The following is a 23,994-nucleotide window of genomic DNA, read 5'->3' as shown; positions in this document are numbered from 1 at the left end:
TCCAAGATGTGAGTCAGCTGCTTTTCATTAGGCTTGATGAAATTACTCCAGTGTGCACCTATTCAGAGTTTCATTTCTTGATTTTATAAATGGCATATAAGGGTGGAACAAACATAAGAAGCCCTTTCTGATGTCTAATGATACATGTGAAATCATTTAAACACCGTCAAGATCAGTCTCTATACGAACCCTCCTTTCTGCACAAAGAAGTCGTCTATTGCTGCTGGAGCCTCCTGCAAAGTCAGCAGGCTTTGTGTTTATTCCTGTGTATCAGTGTTCCCGTAGACCCCCCCTTATAAGGAAGCAGACATATCTATGATTTTATATAAACTTAGTCCGCGCGCGCTCTGCTCATCGTTCTAGACAAAGCGCGTGAACTCTTCCTCCTCCTCCTCCACCCCTTCTGGTCCTCCTCTGCGCGCTCTGGGTCTCGCCTCGGACAAACTGCGGCGGAGCGCTGGTACACCTAAAAGTTCGCCGAATTGTTTATTAGAGGTGCCGGGCTTTGGGAGGCCGGAGAGGTTCGGTGTTTGTTTGTGTAGGGAGCGGGGGTGTTGTTTTTTTGTTTGTTTGTTTGTTTTTTTGTTGAGTTTTTAGGGTTTTTTGCAGTTTAATCATGGAGACTCTTAGAGGTCTCCTTGCGCTGCTGTGCGCTTTCCTGGTTGGAGCGCAAACGCTGGACCAAAGACAGAGATTTGCGGGTAAGTTTGCAAAAAATAAATCGAATTTTCCATGAATGTATTCTAACATCTGATGTTTATGGCGCTGTGTTGCATGCAAAGAGGTCTCTCTGTGGTTGAATGTACCGAGGTGATATTTGCTGCAAGAGCTAGTCCAGATGTTCCTTGTCTCTGGGTTACATACTTGAGAAGTTGGAGTAACCTTAACAAACAGCAGCAGAGACTCAACCACATCTCAAAGTTGGATCAGAGGATGACAGGGGCCTAGCCCACCTCGAGCAAGCCCTTGTTTGGTCCCATGGTTGTCTTAATGGGCCTGAATAGCAGGCTTTGGGTGTAATGTAAAAGATCTACCAATGCTGTGGATGTAAAATAATGAATGTGGACAAGAACCAAAGCAGGTGATGATACAGCAGGCATATGCTGACCTGTAAAGGTGCTGTGCAAGAGCTGTAATACAAGTGTATATGCAGACGACCAGTATATGGGCACAGACAAAGTCCTGCATCTGTCATAAATCTACCTGTATAAAGTAGGATCAGGTAGAGCATCTCCATGACATCCACTGTAATGCAGGGTGCTCCAAGCAGCATCATGTTGTCCTGTAGGCCTCCAGTGCTGCAGCAGTGATACCTGCGCTGATGTCATTTGAACTGATGGATTGGTGGAAATGCATTTTGGATGCATTGGTTCACAGTTTGTTCAGTGGATGATGAATTTCCTGACAGCCATCTTTGTTTCCTCTGTGAGCAGATTGTCCCGTTGATCTTTTCTTCGTACTGGATACATCAGAGAGTGTCGCCCTCAGGCAGACACCTCACAACTTTTATATTGACCAGATCAAAGATTTCGCCAAGCGCTTCATAGATGAACTCAGGGATATGTAAGACACACACACACACACACACACACACACACACACACACACAGAGAGAGAGAGCAATAGCTATGAGGAAAGTTACTCCATTACAAATAAAAGTCCTGAATTTAAACTAAAACAGAGAAACTAAATACCACTCTGCAGTGATGTCCAGGTGTACTGTGGGACACTGTGACATCACTGATGGGAGTGGTTACAAGTGCAATACAGCACACCTCTGACCACACCCATCACTGATGCTGACTGTGGTCTGAAATTTCAACCAGTGATGCCAATGAAACACTGTTTTTCAGCCTGGTTACTTTAACAAATGTTGCAAAATGACTCATGATTTTAGATTTTTTCACTGAAAAAAATGGAGAATATGATTATAATCATGTTGTGACACATTTGACCTTTATCAAAAAATAGCAGCTCCCGTGATTTGGATATAGTACTTGGCCATATTTCAATGTCAATATTATTTTGATTGATGGTTCTTCTTAAGAAGTACTTATTATCAGCAAATGTAAAGTATCACAGGTAAAAGTACTCCTTATGCAGCAGAATTGCTCCTGTCAGTGATATAGTATTATTTTAACTCCTTGCTGCACATTTTACTTGTTCATTACAGGTTTTGTTTGTAATCTTGAAGTAAGAGAGCAGAGTATAACATTTGCCTCTGAAATGTAGTGGAGTACCAGCAAAAATGCACTCAAGTACAGTATTTGAGTAAATGTACGTAGTTATATTCCACCATTGCCTATTTATACCATGTTGCAAATGAATGTTGTGTTGATGTGATGGTTGTACTATTAGACAACTGTTACTCTGCTCAACACCTGTCTGTGTCTAGGCGACACGAATGTGACCGCATCCTGACGTGGAATTCAGGAGCGCTGCACTACAGTGACGATATCATCATTGTGCGAGAGCTGAGTGACATGAGCGTTGATCGTCAGAACCTGAAGAAAGATATCGATGGTATCTCATACATCGGCAAGGGCACATATACTGACTGCGCCATCAGAAGGGGTCTTGCTGAGCTGCTCGTTGGGTACCAATAACACACACGCATACACTTGAGCAGATAATGTAATAAGAGCAGTCATATAATCTCAAAGTGTGTGTTTTTGTGTCTGCCTGCATGTAGGGGTTCCCACCACCATGAGAACAAGTACATTGTGGTAGTGACTGATGGTCATCCTATTACTGGTTACAAAGAGCCATGTGGAGGAGTGCAGGAGGCGGCTAATGAGGCCAGGCAACATGGAGTCAAAGTGTTCGCTGTCGCCATCTCACCTGACCAGGAGGTACAAAACACACACATTGGTGCTTCTACACTTGTGAGGAGCTGCATTAGGATAATAAATTCTCTAGGTCCTTACCTTACCTTAATCACACATGTCAACAGAAATGTTAACAAATGAAACCAAGTTTTTAGGGCCTTTTAAGATTTTTTATTTCTTATCTGTTTGGACACTGTAAAACTAATTGGTCTCTGTCCATACTGGCTGTGAAGAAATCCTTCTAAATGTAAAAGATGGGGGACAAAATCCACAGTCTTAGGTTAAGCTTAAAGGATCAAAATGCATTCCGAAGTTCAGAGACACAAATACATAAAAACACACAGACTAAACAGACTGTGTCTTTGAGAAATACACATTTGATCTGGCTAACTCAGACTGTTGACACCTCATGTTAGCTTCAGCTGAACTTTGAAATGCATTTTTGCGCAGTATGTACCTATTAACCTTAAACTAACACTAACCTTAACCTTAAAACCAAGTCTTAACCCTCAAACAGCCCTTCTGTGAAGAAGTGAAGAGTCTTGCTATAATGAAAACATATCCCACTGACTTTAGTTGAAATGATGTGAGATAAAAAGAATTAGTTATTAAGTTAAGTTAAGTTAAGTTAAGTTAAGTTAAGTTAAGTTAAGTTAAGTTAAGTTAAGGGAACTGCCGTTAAATGAAGTAAATTAAACTAAAGCAAACTTAAGTGAAATGTCTTTACTTTCCAAAAATTTCATTACTCTCATAGTCTAAAACTCAACCTGGTCCTCAGACAGATAGATATTCTTGATCTAAACACTCAAAGTTGTGTTTAAGTTGGATACAGTTAGGTTTATATATCTACATTTCCAAATGATACTGAGAGACAACATTCTCCAGACCACACAGTATTTTAAAACAGTCACTGTCAGGTGTTTATGTGGATTGCTGCCAGGAGGCAAGAGTCATTTTTCAGTCATTTGTCTGTACTCTGTGGCCTGATGCCTGGAGTCAGACAAAAAAAGACCGGCGACCTAAATTTCAGAGTGATGCTAAGTGATGCTAATGATGATGGAGTTAACAAGACTGTTGTGAGAAATTAAGGCGTTCTTGATGTCTTCATGGAAATCCAACTGAAGATAATATCTGTTATGTCTGATACCAGGAGGACTGGCCACAACACTGGCTGAAGCTAATTTGGGTCCTACAAACAAAATTGTCCCAGAGTAAAGCTTTTACAGATCAGTTTTATCAATGAGTCACATGTTTGCGTCTGTCCAGGAAACCAGGCTGTCAATCATTGCCACAGACCAGACGTACAGACAGAACTTCACCGCTGCAGACGATGCCAGATCCACCAAGATGGGAACCATTCGCACCATCATTGATATGATCGTATGTATCCTCTTCTCTTCTCTTCTCTTCTCTTCTCTTCTCTTCTCTTCAGAGAATTTAAATTATAAATTAACATTTGTTTTCTTTTTTTATTTTCAGACAAACGAGACAAAGGATGTGGTATGTATTTTCCTATATGTTTTTAAGGAAATCTTATTGTATGGGTTTGCTTGCTACAGTTAGATTTAAAGTTGAAGCCCGACAGATGGAGCTAAGGCAGTCTGTGCTTCCATGTTAAACTCTGCTAAATTCCCTCATTCTCAGGAGACACAGCACAGCCGCAGGAAACTGAAATTAGCGCATTTAAAGCAAATTAGGATCACTGCGATAATCAGGATCTTGGCTACTTTAGTAACTCAAACAAAATCACTGTAGTTCTATGTTTAATATGACATATTGTCAAGCTCTGCTGTCATCTGGCAGTTAGACACGGTGATGTTAGGTTTAGAAAAGTCTAGTGAACATTATTATTTAAGTATTTCACTTAAATAACATAAAGTGACATAAAGACATTTTCCTGTGATATGGTGCTCATGATTTGTCTGTTCTTTTCTTCCAGTGTTGCTCTTTTGACTGCAGTGTGAGTATGCCATTTAATACATTCCAGCCAATTCAAATGCTTTTTTGGATTTCATTTTGAGCAACTGTTTCATTGGTTGTGTTTTGTTGTTCTGTACGCAGGCTCCAGGAGGGCCCAAAGGACCAGACGGAGACCTTGGTGGAAAGGTGTGATTATCATACAAATACATCTTATGGTAGAACTCCTGTGCAGCCACTGCTTTCAGCTGTGCTCTAGGAAAAAGTGAAAAATGAACTAAAGGGCTTTTGTTTGTTTTTCTTCTCTACAGGGAGAAACAGGTAGACCAGGAATGCCAGGAGAGAAAGGAGATATTGGTGACGTGGTAGGTGATTTCCACAATCATCCTCATCCACAACCAACACACACACACACGCATGCATGCAAAAGGACACAACAATCACCACATCTCCTTGGATTTTTCATGGAGCACAACCTAATAATAGTGAATTCTTTCGCTGTGTTACAGGGTCACATCGGAGATCCTGGTCCTGTTGGTTACAGTGGAATGAAGGTAGACTGCACTTTTACCACTAACAAAACATCTATCTATCCATTAGCATTAGCATTATCCTTTGAGGGTTGCAGGGGGGCTGGAGCCAATCCCAGCTGACATTGGGTGAGACAAACAAAACTTAAGTAGTAAAAAAATATTTATACTGGAGAATAGGCCAAAGGAATGAGAGATGATTTTCTAGTTGAAAAGAAAGATTGAGCAGCAGCTGTGATGCATTAAAAGCTGTGAGTAGTGGATTACATTGTATCACAGTGGGAGTTCATCCACCTTCTTCTCTTTTCTCTTTCTTTTTCTTTTTATTGATAATTTCAAGCCAAATGAAAGGGTTAACATGGTCGACACAAAGCTTGCACAGGAACAGTGTCTTCCATTGACATATGTGATGGGTTACATCTTATAAGTGCACATATACATACTATTATTTTATAGTGTTTTACATATTGTTCATGTTGTAGTCTTAAAATAAAGGTCAAATTCTCCATACAGCTTGTTTCATCAACAGTAGCAGTGACTCTAGGTCAGACTGTAGTCACCTTATCAATGACCACCATGCTGCATATCATGATGATAATAATGATGTGTGTGTTTCTATCTCCAGGGAGACCGTGGTGCCAGAGGAGAGAAGGTACTTACAGATCACAGAAATATAAAATGTATACTTCTAACCAGTATCTCTTCTGAACTGTATAATTCATGACTGACCAATGATGTCCATGTTTCCTGCAGGGTGATAGAGGACACAAAGGCTACAAGGTGAGCTCTTCACGACCACCTAATCATCATAGGGATGCTGTCTTATCTGTGGCTGCTCTGAAACTTAATGGCAAAATTCTTCCTCTCTCACTTGAATTCTCTCTCATTCCATCTTCTGTATTTGATTTTCCTTCTCAGGGAGACAAAGGTCAAAGGGGAAATGATGGAACTGATGGACGCAAGGTGAGTTACAGACCCTGACATCCAATCAGTGCAGCTCTGGCTATCTGGCTTTTGAGGTTTATTATTCTATTTGTTTCTGTGGTTTTCCTCATTAGGGTGAAGCTGGTTTCCCTGGTCTTCCCGGCTGTAAAGGATCTCCCGGAGCAGACGTGAGTTGTACATCTTAATCTCAGAATAATCCCACTGTTATGGTCTTGCATTTTGGCCTCGACTGGAGCTCTGCTCCTGCTTACATCACACATTGCATACAGTATGAATCACAACCAGATGGAGACCAGTCATTAGATGTTAACACACACTGACAATGACATCAGATTTAAGGACAAAAAATACACAGTCAATCAGAAGCGTAGACAGTCTGCACAGGACATGCACACTCTGCATCTTTCTATTTTTGTGCCTTGTCTTCTCTCTTGAGCACGTTAACACACCCAGATAAACCACTTCCGTATTAGCCTGAGGCTCAGCTTCATTGTTTACAGATTAGCCATTAGCCATAGTTGCATGTTTAGGAATGTCGCTGTTGGTGTGGCCCTGACCTGTATCACTCCAGACCCCTCCAGGCTGAGACCACTGGCTCTTTAATCACCACTTGGTTTACATTCTCTGCTGTCAGATTGTTTAAATGAAGCTATACATTTCTACTGTAAACAAACTCACACATTCATATGTGTGCATGCATGCACAGTGGGCCTCATAGATTGAGTGTTGTGGCTTCAGCTGCTTATAATCATGTGCTGAAACTGTCTCTGTGTTTTATGTTTCCAGGGCCAGCAGGGAGACTCTGGACCAAAGGGAGACCCTGGTCCTTATGGACAGAAAGGAGCAAAAGTAAGATTAGAAAATACTTAGGCAAGTCAGTGATCATCAGATCAGCCTCTTGGTGGTCTGTAATCTGACATTTTTTGCTTATTTCAGGGAGATCCTGGAAGAGACGGTGTACCAGGATTGCCTGGAAACTATGGACCTCTGGGACCTCAGGTAAATCAGTACAGAGAGAAACACTGGAGGATGACAAACAACAGAACACGAAATAAGACTTGTGTTAATATCTGTGTTGTGACAGGGTGATCGGGGTCCTCGGGGAGCTGATGGGGACAAAGGAGAGCGTGGTGATGATGTGAGTAGTAATTCCGCTGGACACCACCAAATATCAACTTTGCCACATCTAGCGGTCCATCTGATATCCTGCTATTTGTGTGCGTGTTTCAGGGCCCACCTGGACAGGATGGATCTCCTGGCGAGAGAGTGAGCAAATCAGATCGGTATTGTACTTTAAATGAGTCGTGTTTGTGTGTGTGAGCATTAACATCTTTACATTTTTCTTGTAGGGACAAGTTGGAGAGAAGGGGGAGCAAGGTTCCCGTGGAAACAGAGGTCCAAGAGGAGATCCGGTAAGTGATGATGATGATGATGATGATGATGATGACGAAGAGGGATGAAGAACCCCCAGAATCCCCAGTCCCACACAGTCTGCTGACTGATTTCAGCATCTCCGTCTTAGAAATTCATGGGAAGTGCAGTTTGGAAGTTGTACTGAGTTGACTGCAACCACACTGACCTTAATGGAACCAAATACTGTTTTTCTAATATCACTCCCCGTGTACTCCTACTGATCTTTGTTTAACAGTTGGCTCTGTCTGCGTTCAGTCACCATAAACATTTGTTCTTTTCCTTGCCAGGGAGAGCCAGGACCCCGTGGAGAGCAGGGGAGGGAGGGCTCAGCTGGCGGCAATGGAGATCCCGTAAGACACACACACACACAGAGACAAATTCAAATATGAACACATAGAAACTGCTATAGGCCCAAACAGGAGGTACATGCGCTGTTTGTTAGCCTGTTGTGTAGAGTTTCAGGAGGCGGCACAGCCCCAAAAATGAACCACCCACTTCTCTCTCTGGCAGCATCCTTTTTTTTTCCGGCCGGGGAGGGAACTTGTGACTGAGCGTTTGCATGCTTCCCAGTATGCGTGCATGTGTGAGGACTTGCGTCCATATTTCATGTTGAGGGGGAATACGTTGAGCAGAGGATTAAACAGAGGCGAAGCTGGCCGGTGCCCCAGAGTGCTGCCCACTCCTGCATGCTCCATCTCCCCTCTCTCATTCTCAGTTTTTACTCCTCCTGGGAACATCGACACTCACTCTTTCCCCTCTGACTCAGTTCTTCTCTCCATCTGGTCGAGCCAAAGCCTCAGTATGGTTTTCTTAATAAGGCACCAGGCAGTGTAATAATAATAATACGTTACAAGCGTTAGTTGTGGTAACCTCCGTGATGTCAGAAGTTTCAATGGCTCTTTTGTGCTTTCGACTGTGCCTCCTTTCCTCAACAGAGCGAGGAACTGAATAGTACAGAAAACACGGAATAACTGACATGTTAGTCCTGCTTCATACACTCAGGAAAAACTCTGTCCTCACATGCAGTTATGTGCTGTACATCATTTGCAGTCATTAAAAACTGTCAAGCTACCTTTTATGGTATTATCTGTTTCGCGCTTAATTGCAACATTTTTGCAATTTTTTTAATAACAGCTTTATGCAAATGTTAATTTTAATCTGAGGAAGCACAGTGACATTTTGGGACATATTCTTTTTTCTGTCTTACCCTGTCTGTTTTAAGTTCAGCCCTGTACATCCAGGACACAGACAGTTCTGGTCATGATTTAGCCTGGCTGTGTTCAAAGATTGGGATGGAGAAATAGCCTCAAACAAAGGTCAAAAAACATACCCCCCAAGAACAACCAAACTTTGCTAAGTACATAGCCATTGATACATTCTTATGTTTTGGTCCATTTCAGCAAACAGTGATTTCACTGGAAACACAGAATGGAGCAGCTGGGCCCACCTGTTTCCAGAATAACTCCTAACTCCTTCTATAAACTACAGTGTTTTGCTTTCTGTCTCCATGATTAAAATTAAATGTGCAAATCAGACAGCTTTTATGCTGAGCTAGGCTACATTTTTTATCCGGCTTAAGATAAACAAGCAAGTCTTCTAAAATGTTGGGGTGTTGCATTAACATATTACAAAGTGTGATCATACAGAGTCTTAGCACACTGCTGGGTGTGGTCGGAGGTGAAAACTGCCTTGATACTTTTAACCGGACAGGACAGTGAAACATCGTTTTTCAGTTGAGTATTAAGTAACTCTTTAATTTGGGAAGTTTCAGGTTAACTCAGAGGCTCATTGACAGAATGACAGAACGACATATCTTTATGAGGAGAATACAATACATGAAGAAACCTTTCAAAATGAACCAAATGTTGGTCATTAACTGTGTTGTTGTCTTGTAGGGTGAGCCTGGCAGGCAGGGAGCTCCTGGCTACAGAGGAGATGAAGGCCCACCTGGACCAGAGGTGAGTCCAACAGGACACACGTGACAGTTGCTTGCTTGCCTCATTACTGTTAATCAAGTTTGATCCCACACAGTGGGTGTAAGTCATAAAATATATATATATATAGTGCTGTCTTGTTTGGTCATGAATATTTATTATTATAGAGAAATAAGATTTTATAAATACTAATGATTTGAAAACGTGGGCTTTAAGATAATAAAGCCTAAAGCATAAGAGCTCCAGCTTGGCACTGACACCCTCTGATTAAGCTCCAAAATCCATAAAAATGTGCAGTTTACTGCATCGGCTACAATCAAAATCTGATACCATCAATAACCATGCATAATGGGAACTATTAGTTACTGGACATTCATTATCACATAGTCTAGGTTGTCAGCTAGCCAGGAGCTGTATCAGATTACTGTTACTGATTATTATGTAAGCAGTTAGAAGTGAGTCTGCCACATGTAGACTGTAAGCCAGAGTCTTTAATCACATTCACACACATGTGCACGCCCACACACACACACATACACATACACACAGAAATCCTTGACAACATTCACACAAACACATGTCATGTTACATTTCATATGTTACATTTCAGTCTTATCATTCCTTCTGTCTTCCAGGGACCCAAAGGGCCGAGAGGAATCAAAGGAGCTCCAGGAGACAGAGGCCCAATGGGGGAGAGGGTAAGTGTGGGAGACAGATGTGTGCCATTCATCATATGCCCTGCCATGGGGTTTTCGTAAATGTGTGTGTTGTGTGTTGTGTGTGTCGGTGTGTGCAGATGGATCTGTAAGTATCTCTCTTTCTAAATTTCAGGGAGAAGATGGTGCCCCAGGAAATGGTACTGAAGGTTGTCCTGGTTTCCAGGTGTGTGGTAACAGTGGTTAATGGTGTGTATGTCATATATGATACACTACATTTAAATTTGTACATTCTGAACATTTATGTCTTTTAGGGTTATCCTGGGCCCCGCGGGGATCCTGGTGAGCCGGTAGGTCATCTTTCAAATTTCTCTGGGAATCAGGCCGTTGCTGGACTTTTATTAGAAATTAGTTATGTAGGCCTATGTAGTACTTTGTATTTTGCTTTCATTTTGATCAACACTGAATGCATCCCTGTTTGAAGTTGACTAAAATCAATTGTCATGCTCATGTGCCTTTGTGACCCCTACCATTTGTTGTGTGACCTTCAGGGTGGCAAGGGAACCCCTGGACCCAAAGGAGATGATGGAGAGCCCGGAGATTCAGGCCTCGATGTGAGTCTGCCTCTGACTTGTCTCCTTTTTGGAGCTGCTCCTCATTCTTGATCTCTTTTTATCTTCCCTCAATCCCTTCTTGGCAGAGAGCGCTGACAGGATGTGAGTCACATGTCTCGTTTTAGCGACACATTTACATATTTCTTTTTTACTGGTCTCTTTTAACACTTATAGTTGTAAATAATAATATGTTTCTTCTGCAAGGTTCTGCCTTTCATTTTGTTTTTCTGTGTTAGTCCCTTACATACTTTGCTGCTGTTTTTTCCCTCTAACACTCTCCCTCTGTTCTGCAGCTGGAAAATGCTTTCTTAAGTAGATCTGAACACATTGTATGCGTTTGTGTGTGTGTGTGTCATTGGGGAGGAAGGCTTTGAGCTGATGCAGCTGTGTATATGTCGTTGTCAAGGATACCAGGAAATGAGCAGAGACGATGAAGGGACTGCTTTACTCTTTTGGTGTGTGCATGAGTGAGTGCGCATGTGTGTGTGTGTGTGTGTGTGTGTGTGTGTGTGTGTGTGTGTGTGTGTGTGTGTGTGTGTGTGTGGGGCGACTGTACATGTGTGCGATCATTCGTATCCATATAGCGTGTCACTTTTAACACTTTAACCCCCGGTTCAACTTGGTCATGTTTACATTTAAATTACTGCATTTACAAGGTCCATGTTTCATGACATAAACATTTCTGCACATGTTTTTACTTTTCTCTCATCCATACATCAGTGCACCATGAGCTTTTCCCTTCAAGAGGAGTCACACTCACAGTAAGCTTTGGATTTACAGTGTCAGATCAGTTTACCACTCATCAAGACTCTGTGGCACTGCAGCACAGGACAGGATTAGATGCAAAAGTATAATTCACTCAGTCGCCCCAATGTTTACTCCTTCCATTTTTTGCTTGTGCTTGATCAGTTACAGCAGCACGCAGGAAACATCTCTTAACTTCTATGACAGATTCTGCGGCTGTGTTGATGAATGCCGTATCATTAACTCAAAACACGTTGAGTCACTTTAGGAGATACAGTTTCTGAATCCTCACAAAATCTTGATTTCAAACTTGTAAAAGCCACTTGTTTGTTATTCCTCTGACTTTTTTATAGACTGGCTCTTATACTGAAATATAAATAATCAAAAACATGTCTCAATCAATCTATTAACTTGTGGTAAGATTTGGCAGGAATGTAATGTAAATGGACCAAAACATATAAAATAAACCATATGTTCCTCTAATGAGCTCCATGTTTACATTTCTCAGTGGTGGAAAAAGTATTCAGATCCTTTACAGAAGTAAAAGTACCAATACAGCAATGTAAAAATGTAAAAATACTACATTACAAGTAAAAGTACATATATATGTCTTAGCAACAAAATGTAGCTAAAATATTGTTTTGGTCCCTCTGACTGATGTAATTATATATGACATCTTTAGATGATTTTATAAACAAGGTCACCAGATGAATCTGATGGGTCATCAGATCATTAACGGGAGTGGGAAGAAGAAAAATCTAAATTCTGATTCATAAATCTGTTCCCACTTTTTAAACCTTTTCCCTAATCTGTTATTTTTGGTGCGATATTGCACAATTTGAATGATTTTTGAAATTAATGTTCAGAGGGAAAAATCACTATTTTGGTGGAGCTGTTTTCAGACATCTGAAATGTGACCCTGACTATTCACTGTTTTTAGTTAGATGTCAGAAGCCAAAAATGTTGGAAAACGCTGGTTTAATCAAGTGAGTTGTATTTTAAAAGCTTGTTATATTATACACTGTGTAAAGTCTTTATCTTAAAAGTAACTAGTAACTAAAGTTAAATGAAAGTGAAATGTAGTGTAACTAATGCCTTTGTTTGAAGGAATAGTTTGACATTTTGGGAAATAAGCTGATTTACTTTCTTGCCAAGAGTTAGATGAGAAGATTGATATCACTCTGGTAAATATATGGCTACAGCAGCTAGTTAGCTTAGCGTACCACAAAGACTGGAATCAATGGGGAAAGACCTCTACCTGAAAGTAACACCTTTAGAGCTCACTAATTGACATGTTATATCTCCTTCAATTCATGCAAAACGTTTATGAATTATAAGCAGCAGTTTTACTGTGTTTACAGTATGTGTGTGACTATTTCTTAGCTGGTAGCAGTAGCTTCCTTAAATCTGTCACATAAACCCCATAATAAATAAAACTGCAATTCATTATTAACACAATTCAGTTTTTATACAGATTAAACAAGCAAAAGCATGTTTATTGGTGAGCTTTGAAGAGGCTGGCAGGCAGATATTGTTAACAGAGACAGAGCATATCTAGTCGTTTTCCAGTTTCTAGATTATATCCTATGCTAAGCTAACCTGCTACTGGCTGCCTTGTATTTAACAGACAGATTTGAGAGTGATATCAATCTTCTCATCTAACTCTTGGCAAGAAAGCCAATAAGCAAATAGCCCAAAATACTGTCTCAAAGAAAATTTCATTAATCTTTCCCTTGCAGCTGTTGCACTGGACAGTCCATGACCAAATCCTTTATACAGACACATAATGAGAAACCATATTTAATGTATCTCAATGGAAAAAAATGAATCCATTATATTCCACTTATCCCCAGAGGAATTCATTCCTCTCTTTGTTTCCTTGTAACGTCTTTTTCTCAGAACAGTCAGTTATTTGTTTCCACAAGTTTTACTCTCAAATATTCTCTATTTTGGACAGCACAGTGGAATCAGTTTGACTTGAAATCATGAGACATCAAACTGGCTAACAACATTTTTAGAGAATTTAATGCCCCCGGCTTCACTGTGATTTCTGAACAACTGGATTCCTAATTTAAATTGTTTAAATATTTTCACACTGTACAGACATGTACTTTGTTGCCTGCACTTTCTCTGGCCAGAGGGGACAGGAGGGACTACATATGGGTGTGTCAGAGAGGATAAAGGAGTAGATAGACATTTTGACTTTTCCACCTATTCGACTTTTTAGCTAATATGCTTTGGAATGATAATATACACATATTCAACAAAGTGTGACAAACATTCACATCTGGCATCTGTTGTCACGTATGACTTCATAAAATCAAGGTCAGGACATGTGTGTGTGTGTGTGTGTGTGTGTGTGTGTGTGTGTGTGTGTGGATGACATGGTCCATGTTCTTTATATTAGTGTTTGAAGTTGAGATTGTGCTGTAATTGGAAACGGCTGACTGCAACTTTGTATGTGTGTGATAAAAGCCAGGTGGATGGTATTACCTTTTCTCTCTCCCTCTCCCTCTCTCTCATATCTGTCCACTGTAGATGGACAGTTGTGCAGCAGAAGTACAGATCTGCTTGTTTCAGTTGGCATCCAACTCAGATCAAAGAGCAGAAAAGATTTATTGTAATCATTTGAGACTTTACAATGACAGCCTGCCCTCTTGCCCTCACTGCATCTCATTTGTGTTTTGCATGTTGAGCCGTAAATAAGTATTTATGTGACTGCCAGTCAGAATGTAACTTGAGCAGAGAATTAAGGGTTAAAGTTTGTCTGATAATGATCATCAGGATTTGAGGACATTGAATTGTGTGTGTGTTTGCAAGGCATTTTAAAGACCATATCTGGAGCATAACATAATTAACCACGGTAGCCGTCCTCAGTCTCTCTCAGTTTTGCAGTAATTTAAAGTTCTCTGAAGCTGCCAGCAGTCTCCCTCAAACCAAACTGCCCGCGTTTCTTTAAAGTGTGTAACAGTATCTGTGGGAACATGGAACTTAAAGACGAAATCATTTTCCTAAATTGATTTACGGTGTTAAGCTCTTTATTCTCCACACATCAGCCGTCCAGACCAGTGAAGCAGCTGCAGGGGCTTCAGCTGCTCTCTCTTCCTGCAGCTGCACTGGTGTGGGAGGTAGCTGGACAGAGAGGGCCAGATCTGGTCACAGTTAAGATTTGAAAAGGATTTAGACACTTTGCAGTGAATGACTTTATATTTTGGTAATGTTTTTGATACCCTCTTCTACAACTATATACTGGTATGTATTTGTTTAGACTGGGTTGAAATATAGTAAAATACTGAGTGAAATTTACATGTAAAAGTACAAGTAAATCATATTCATGGTGTAGAAGAGAGGACTTTTTCATATTTTGGAGATTTTTTTTAGACCTTTTGGATCAGCTGAAAGAAATAGATGACCAAAGTTGATCCTTGTTCATCTGCAAAGTAAATGGTCCAGTGACTAAATGAATGTTAGGTTAAAATAATAAATAAATAAAGGTCTCTCTATTGTTAAGTAAAGCCTGACTACCTCCTATAACTTGCGTGTAATTCGCTTGATTCTGTTGACACACTCAGTCATCTATAAAAACACTTTATCTCATTGTCACATTCTTTTCAATGGGAGTACCTCAAAGCTCCATATTAGGACCATTTGGTAACATCCTCCTTGAATTTTATGTTCATTTTTGTCATTGACATATCATTCATCCAGACTAAACTACTGGGATGTTTTGCTCCCAGACCTTTCCATATTGCAGCATTACAAAAGTTCCAGCCTGAATAAGCAGCAGCAATTCTTAACAAAAACGAAATATTTAAAGACATAACACCAATTAAGTTTTCACTCAAGCTTCCTTCATCACGCTCACAATCTCAACACTTCCTTATCTGGTAGAACTTCTCAGTCTTCATATTCTTTTATGTTCAGATAAAAATCTTATTAATCCAGCAACAAATGGACAATGTACGTAATGTCAGTAAAAAGATTTTAGTTTGGATCTTATATGCGCAGATACACTGACATGCATATGATCTTAAAGATGAGAAGAATATGCACATAGCTGAGCTGTCCCCCTAAGTCATTTTAAAGCTTCCTAATTTGTATAACACACCTACAGGACACAAAGCTGTCAACTTGTCATGAAAATATTACTCATTACGCCCAAACTGTGACAGCAGCACACATTCAACATGGATACTGTATAAAAGATTGCAGTTGTATGTTTAACATTTGTTTCTATCCTGTAGTTTCAAATCTGTATATATATTTCTTTAAAAAATAAAAACTATATGCAGGTGTGGACCTCGCTCTTAATCTCCATGTCATTTTCTCTATTCACAGAACAACGACCCAGGGCCTCCAGGACCTAAAGGGGCCAAAGGTCACAGAGGACCTGAGGGCAGACCGGTAAGAATACTGTAGAGCCAGGGTATGAATGTGTGTGTGTGTGTGTGTTGTAGGTTTTTCTCTAGATATATGCAAATATGCAAGTTGAGACACTGGAGGGACTGATGTCCACGTATGGACACCACTAAGATACTCTTACATTCAAACATAGTTTTCAGATCGTTTGATCTTTTTTGTAAATATCTACACTGGGAAGTGGCCTTGGTTTCAAATTATGCTTAGCCTAAGATTAGCCTAGCTTAGCTCAACTGAAAATTACATTTTAATCAACATATTTATAAAGCCACTGATAGTCTTAACTTACATTAAATGTCAGATCACACTGCTCCAGCACCAGAAACAGGAATTCCAAACAATCACGCAATTGTATAGAATTTGCATCCATTTAGGGTATATATAGGCTAAGGCTTATGATATTCTATATTGTTGTTATTGTTAACAAATTCCATGAAAAAACATCTCTCAGTACTTTCCAAACTCCCCAGCCTGCACATGGCACTAAGCCCCAAGTCCACTTTTAGCAAAAACATTTCAAACAGGAGTAAATCGTTTATTTGTTGGGAACTGCAGATTAATACACATGTAGTGATCTCTGCAGTATTTGCTGCAACAGGAATGTAAGTAGAATAACCTACTGTCCTGTGTTCATGGTAATGAAGGAACATGTGTTGTGTCTCAGCAGTCTTCGTCTTAATAGATTTTAGACAAAAACAGAGGTCAGATCAGTGATATACAGTAAATCTCTAATCTCAAATTGGGCTAACAAATACAAGGTAAACCTTCAGCTTTGTGAATTTCCCTCCCTTTGGGCAGAGGCCGCTACTGATCCCATAGACATCCAGTAACTGAGCTAATCTTTGTTACTCTCACCACTCAACATCAACAACAAACCACATGCTAAGATGGAAAGATTTCCCATCCCTTTCACCAATTGGCAAGGAAAGCTTGTGGTATTGGATCGTGTGAAAAACTGAACAAAGATTGGATCTAAATATAACACTGTGTATGAGGGCATGTTCTCTGGGGCAAACAGTCAGTCCTCCAATTCTACCCTTGCACACTTTCCCAACTTTCTTTCTTCTTTCTCCTCATCTTCCTCCTTCTCCTCCTCCTCCATTTCCTCCCCTCTTCTTTCTGCCTCTCTTCTGTCTCCTGTCTCTGCTGCATATTTCTTCATGAACAGTGTGCATCATGTGATTCTGGACAGTTTCTATCGTCTATAATCCACGGCTGTCTGTCTGTCTCTCTCTCTCTCTCTCTCCCCCTCCCTCCCTCACTCATGCAAGCTACTCTGGTGTCTTTGTCACAGAGAAGAATGCTCTTAAACTGAGTTTAAAGTCCGTTAAAACAAAACAGATGGTTTTCCTGCAGCCTAGCAAAAAAACAAGATGCTGTGGCAGTGAACTTTGGCAAGATTCATGTTGTTGCAGAAAGATAGCAGCGCACACAAATGTGTGGGTGTGGATGTGGGTTCTGTGACTGAGGGATTCTGGTTTGCAGTCAAAGGAGTAATGGTTTTCCATAGAGTTACCTTATTTTTTTTATTCCAGTGAAAATAAAAAGACTCTTCCAGGAGTCTCTGTAGTCTTGAAGTCAGACCAGATAAACTTTTGTCCAGCCAGTTTTTTTTTTTTAAACAGATAAACAGGAGGATGAATCACTCAGTCTTGCTATCTTCTTTGCTTGCTCACATTCATTCTTGCTTTCCATGCAGGGACCTCCTGGGCCTCCTGGACCACCAGGAACTGATGTGAGTATTCAAAAATATTGAATAAGTCCATTTAATCTGATCCCTTGCCCTCATTTAGCCACAGGATGGGACAACTAAGCGCCACAGACTTAATTCCCTCTTCAGGCTGCACTAGTTTTGAACCTGAAACTGATACTGTATGCTCAGTCCAAAGCCACACATCCAATTTCCTGAACACAAAACACAAAAACCCACAGCCATTCATCGACCAGTCTTCTCACTAAAATATCACCATTGTCATGTTTTCCTTTTTTCTTTGGAGCTGCTTGAAACAGTCTAGGATCTGTTTATATGTTTTGTTTGAAAGTTATGTAATGCGATTTGACAGCACTTTGCAATACTTTAACATGTACTCCACCTCTCTCTTCAGGAATGTGAAATTCTGGATATCATCATGAAGCTCTGCTGTAAGTTATACGCTCACATTTAAACACACACACATAGAGAAATGAAGCCACATGTGCTCTAAATACCTTGCCCTTTTCAACTCAGTGCCTGATTAGCCAAACATGCAATCAAAACCCAAAGAATGTGAGGGTTATTTGGGTTACTTGTGTTCGTCTTTTTTTGTACAGTCAATTAACTTTGATTTGTGTTTTTTTCCTCCATCCTTTTCTAATCACTTGGCAGCCTGTTGTGGTAAGATTGTACCCATTCTAAAACACAGTCATTATCACAATTATTGCCTATACTCTGTGGCTAGTGTGATCCTTTGTGATTTTGTTTTTCTTTTTTTCAGAGTGTAAGTGTGCATCTCTGGACCTGGCGTTTATTGTGGATAGCTCAGAGAGTATTGGTGCCACAAACTTTGCTCTTGCCAAAGACTTTGTCATCACAGTCATAGACAGACTGATGAAAGACCAGCAAGTCAAGGTAACGTCCTTCTCTGAATTTATCCTCGGTTGTGACATTCGAACACACTGTATTTCATATTTATCCATCTTTGCCTAACCTCTGTGGGATAACCCATGTTTGACCTTTGTGGGCTGTGTTGTTTATTTAAAATCATACCAACAATATTGCAAAAACAATTTTTCTGAGATGTTAGGAACCTTGAGAACAGACCCCAAAATAGAAAGTGTGAATGACAGATATTGTCTCTGGTTTTGGAACTTGCTTTTATGCCTCTCCAATGACTCTCCTCTTCCAGTTTGGATATAATTAGTCAGGATGGGTGGGACGCAGAAATGTTGACAGAGGAAAACACATGCTTGTAGACATAACACACACAGACCAAAACACACGGTCACCATGCAATGTTTTTCTTTCCAGTTTGCAGGTAATGAGTCCAGGTTGAGTGTTGTCCAGTACAGTGGATCACGGGCACAAGAAATTGTCCAACTGGGCTCCGCCAACGCCGCTACCCTCACCGAATTTAAACAGTGAGCTCACATGCACGCAATCACAACCCCACCTGCCTCAATGCTTTTTCTGTGGCTTGCTGTTTGAATGTGTCATGTAATGGTGATTCATAATGACTCAGTGTCACCACTGCTGGTGAGGTTTGATTTCAGTTGCAGGTTACATCCTCTCCAAACTACAGTTCGAAAATGTCTCAGCTTTACATAAGCCTGAAAGTATTTGGAGGGAAGTCCGCTGTGTTTTAGCATGAACTCATAATCCTCTTCAAGAACAAACAGTGTAATTGCTGGTTTCTAACTCAGTATTGGCTCTTTTAACTTATAACCAGTGTAATCTCTTGTTTGGTGTCTTATTGAGAAGGAGGACAATAATTACAATGCCATCTCTTTGTACCCAGTTGAGAAATTGCTCCTCAATGTTTTCAGCCTAGCTTAGCAAAAGACAGGAAGCAAGGCAATAGATTTAGCCTAGCTCTATCAAAAGTGCTTTCCAACAGCTCTGTCTGAATTGTTTATTTACCATTTTTATGAACAGAGAATTAAACATTGCAAAGTAAAAGAAGTGTCACCTTTTGGGAAAACACACATTGTCCTCAGATCACTGTGGAAGATCTCCATCCACAGTGAAACAACTAAGCAACAGGAAAACAGTTAAATCTCCCTCCCTTCTCCCTCTTCTTCCTTTTGGCGGTGAAAAATGTCTTTGCACCAAGCAAGTCTGCATGAGTACTAAATTGATTCAGTCTTCTTATTTCATTCTTGACGCAGCAGCAAACAAGCCTACTGTGTATGTTTGAGTGCTTTTTAAATGTTGTTACTTTTCTTAAAAAGCCACAGATTTTTTGTGTGTCATCACATTTCTATGTGTCTGTGCACAGGGCAGTGAGAGATTTGCACTGGCTGGCTGAGGCCACATACACTGGTGAGGCCCTCGACTTCGCTCTGAACAACACAATCAAACTGATGAGGCAAGAGAACCGAGTCGTTCTCGTTCTCACCGACGGCCGCTCTGACATTATCAGGGACAAGACTCCCAACAACATACTCTGTGGTAAAAACATCCGGGTGAGTGTAACACACCTAGATAGACTAGTAAATGTTCATGCCACACCCCTCAACTAAACTACTGACATAGCAGATGACCTACGAACCTCTTCCCTCATGTCCAGGTGGGTGGTTTAGGAGTTATGGACTACTCAGGCCGTCAGCCCAACCAAGAGCAGCTTGAAGATGTGGTGTGCAAGAGTGACCCCAAACCAGGCTTTTCCTTTGTCCTGAATAACTTTGCTGAGCTGCTAGATGACACTTTCCTACAGAACCTCACATCCAGAATCTGTCAAGGTAAACACACATGTACCTGTGCACAAACACACATCATTATCGGCCATTTCCATCAAATGAACATTTAACACCATCTCCAAATAAGCTGACTTTCCCACTGTTGTTCTCTCATCCAGATAAGAGATGCCCAGACTACAAATGTTCCAGTAAGTCTGTTTTTCTTGGCTGTGTTGCACCTTGGTACCACTCCAGTCTGTCCCAAAAACACTGGAAGCAGCTGTTGATCTGATGTATTGTACCTGTGTGTGTGTATGTGTGTGTGTTTGTGTATTGCAGTCACTTTCACTGAGGGTGCTGATATTTTGATGATGATGGACAGCTCGGCTAGTGTGGGCCAGAAGAACTTTGACATAAGCAAGACCTTCGTCCAGCAGCTGGCCAAACGCTTCCTGACAGCAAAGAGGAACAGGGGTGCTACGGTCAGAGTAGGCGTGGGCCAGTACAGCCGAAGTGCCCGCTTGGAGCAGGCGCTGACTACCAATTTGACCCTGCTGACTCATCACATTGAGGAGGCAGCTTTCCAAAATGACGGCACCAACGTGTTAGGAGCCATGGAATTTGCCATCCGCAGTTTAACTGGGCGAGGGGACGCATCGGGAGGCAACAAGAAGCTGGTGCTGTTCTCTGACGGCAGGTCTCAGGCCGTCACCGAGGCTGTGCTGGAGAAGCGTGTTCGTGATGTGGCGGACGCTGGGGTGGAGCTCTTTGTCGTCGCTGTCGGCAACCAGGTCAACGAGGCAAACCTCCGCATACTGGTGAGCAAGGGGAACCTGAACGACATCTCCTACGCCCAGCGCCACCTGTTCCGTGTCGCAGATTACCCCTCTCTGCTCCGCGGGGTCTTCCCCCAGACCGTCTCCCGCAGGGTCTCCTTGCGCTAAATGCAGAGCCCCCAACAACAGGACCAACACGCTTTACATTTTTAGTCCCATTATGAATATTCAGTCTCACTCATTTACCATACACTGTGTTCAAGTACTTTTTTTTTTTAAGGAAAAATGTCACTAAACGACAAATGATTGTGTGGCAGACAAATGAAATGTCTTCATGGGACCGTTTTACCCTGAGTTTTGCCTCCAAGGAAGAACATCTCAGGCTTTGCACAAATTCCATCCTCTATCCTTGGATCTTTAGCCCTTAACCCAAGTGATGGTACCATTTTAGAGGTTATCGTGAAAGTAAACAATTGAAAGGAAATGTTAGGAGGCAAAGCTCAGGATGAAAACGACCTATTTCAAAGAGTATCACTCCAGTCCTGGAGAGCCATCAGAAATGGCTACATCTAAACTTATTTCTAGCTTTCACTAGCATTGAGCTGATTTCTACTCAGGTATTCTGCATCCCTGTATCACCATTAGCTTTGACTTACTTCAAGTAACTAGTGTGAGTTGAAAATGGCTCATTGAGGCTATACTCTTTGTCTCTCCAGGACTGGAGCCCCTTCCATTTGAAGGATTGCGTTTAGTGTCTAATGTGGAGTCATTTTTATAGCTCTTACCACTTTCTCAAATAGTGCCAGATGTGAACTGTCACAATTTTACATAATAAGAACACAGGTGAACCAACCAGAGCTGTGAACTGAAAACTTACAGATAAAAATTCCTTGGCGCGTGCCTGCTGTAAGTATATGACTGTTAACCTGGAAGGCTGGCTCATGATTGGCCAGTCAGCTTTATTTTAAGTTTTGCCCTTATAAAGCTTATGGAAAAATCCATTGCAAAAGTCATAACATTTAACCGACTTGGTAAGAACTTACAACTGACGTCACTTGAAAGCTCTATTAGGTCACCAAACAAACAGGGGAGACAGGATGTGACATCAGGCAAACAAAACCCATCAGCACTTAAATTTGGTACTAATGAAGACACAGCAGCTGGACTCAATATGTGTGTGTCTGTATCTGTCTGTGTGTGTGTGTGTGTGTGTGTGTGTGTGTGTGTGTGTGTGTGTGTGTGTGTGTGTGTGAGCACCTCAGTGTGCACAAGATTTACTGTATGTATGTGTAGGTGGTGGCAAGGCAATTTTTTTCTTTACAAGTGGCCTCAGGCAATTGTTCCATAAACAGCTGTGCTGGGGCCACTGGTTCAAATAACAGAATGACAGAAACCTGTTCTTTATTGTCAGTGCAGTGCAGAGGCCTCACACACACACACACACACACACACACCTTTGCACTTCATCAGTGAGGTAGGAAAACATCTGTCATGGTTCAAGGCTGGAAAATAAACCTAATGGGACTCATGCTGTGAGTCCCTCACACCCTCACAACAAACACACACAAAACACACACATGCCTACAAGATCCCCTCAAATGTAAATTCTGGACATTCAGTTTTGTTGTCATCAGTGGCCCAGAGTTGCTGTGTCGCTGTTATTATCTGTGGTGCTATTAGTCTCAGTGTATCAGCCCATACCCGTGTTGTTAAAGAAGACTTTTTTTTCTGAGGATACACAACCTCAGTAGTGTTGTAAGAGCTCCTTCAATAAAGGTTGCTACACCAAACTGTCTCAGCTCACTTTTGTCCACAATCACACATATAAACACAAAAAACATCTCATAAATATTATCCTTTTTTTTATTGGAACAAGGCTTCAAAACAGCTCTATGAACAGAACAACCCTAAACCCTAACCCTAGCCCTAATGCTAATCCATTTGGTAAGTTCCTTCAGGTGTAGGCCTAAAACACTGAGAGCTATACTGAAGTGCTGGGGAACAGAAGAGTTCCCACAACAGCCTGTGTCATATTAGGCAAATACAGAGCTGGGGAACACAGGACACTAGGAACATAAGAATGACTCTGGGAAAAAATTACTGCTGAACATCAGTTTTTGTCATTATTATTGTGAGCATGTTAGCATGCAAACATTAGCATTAGCTCATTAAACCACTGTGTATAAAAACGGCATCACATAGCTGCTAGCATGTTTATAGACCTGTAAGCCTTGATTATTATCCTTGCTGAATTTTTTACAGTTTCATTGCTGAGCTGGGATGTAGTTACATCACAGTGAGATAAAAAGGGAAAATGGACGAAAACCTAAAAAACGTAGAACTAAGTGCTTCCTACTCCACTTATCATTCTGTTCTAGCTCTGTGATAAAAGACTTGATAAATCTCACATCTGTTCCTATGACTGTTAAATTAAACATTATGTACGTAGCACACATAATCCTACCACCACTGTGAGGTTGACACATTAAAATACCTCCACAATTGTGAGTTGTGTTGGCATGTCAAATTCAGTTGGTGACCATAGTCAACATTACCTGCCGAACTTCAGAATATTAGCATTGTCACCTTGAGCATTTTCACATGCTTACAGCAGCGTTTAGTTCAAAGCACCGCTGTGTCTAAGGGCGGCCTAACTGCTACACATTGCTGTAGAACCTTGTTATCTTTTCTTGTCCTAATCTGAGCAATGGTGGATTATAATTTACAGGTACTTGCTCTTTGAGTTGGTCATATTCCTGCTTTAGATACAGATTTCAGCAATTAACTTACTGAGTAAAATGTTACTATAACCACTGGTAAAGCTGCACAATATTATTAAAAGAA

General features: G+C 41.0%; 1 protein-coding gene across 1 annotated transcript; it reads left to right on the top strand.

Annotated features, from left to right (window-relative positions):
* Window positions 1-394: 394 nt before the first annotated feature.
* col6a1 (collagen, type VI, alpha 1) lies at window positions 395-22,940 on the top strand. Its single transcript, XM_018677470.2, has 35 exons — window positions 395-701; window positions 1,434-1,563; window positions 2,396-2,596; window positions 2,693-2,852; window positions 4,095-4,208; window positions 4,308-4,328; window positions 4,768-4,788; window positions 4,890-4,934; window positions 5,057-5,110; window positions 5,255-5,299; window positions 5,901-5,927; window positions 6,029-6,055; window positions 6,194-6,238; window positions 6,334-6,387; window positions 7,007-7,069; window positions 7,157-7,219; window positions 7,305-7,358; window positions 7,451-7,486; window positions 7,570-7,632; window positions 7,921-7,983; window positions 9,529-9,591; window positions 10,203-10,265; window positions 10,399-10,449; window positions 10,538-10,573; window positions 10,775-10,837; window positions 15,920-15,985; window positions 17,700-17,735; window positions 18,106-18,142; window positions 18,366-18,374; window positions 18,475-18,608; window positions 19,008-19,117; window positions 19,975-20,161; window positions 20,266-20,437; window positions 20,554-20,583; window positions 20,714-22,940. The coding sequence occupies exons 1-35, from the start codon at window positions 617-619 to the stop codon at window positions 21,316-21,318; spliced, it is 3,033 nt and encodes a 1,010-aa protein (XP_018532986.1). The 5' UTR covers window positions 395-616; the 3' UTR covers window positions 21,319-22,940.
* Window positions 22,941-23,994: the final 1,054 nt, after the last annotated feature.

Source organism: Lates calcarifer, linkage group LG4 (assembly GCF_001640805.2).
Source record: "Lates calcarifer isolate ASB-BC8 linkage group LG4, TLL_Latcal_v3, whole genome shotgun sequence".
Classification (NCBI taxonomy): domain Eukaryota; kingdom Metazoa; phylum Chordata; class Actinopteri; family Centropomidae; genus Lates; species Lates calcarifer.
This window is presented reverse-complemented; position numbering and strand designations above follow the sequence as displayed.

Excerpts from the sequence above, each read along its gene's own strand:
- col6a1 (XM_018677470.2), top strand. The coding sequence starts at position 617 with ATGGAGACTCTTAGAGGTCTCCTTGCGCTGCTGTGCGCTTTCCTGGTT. Across the intron at positions 6,056-6,193 it reads GAGGACACAAAGGCTACAAG|GGAGACAAAGGTCAAAGGGG; the intron begins GTGAGCTCTTCA and ends TTTCCTTCTCAG. Across the intron at positions 19,118-19,974 it reads ACCCTCACCGAATTTAAACA|GGCAGTGAGAGATTTGCACT; the intron begins GTGAGCTCACAT and ends GTCTGTGCACAG.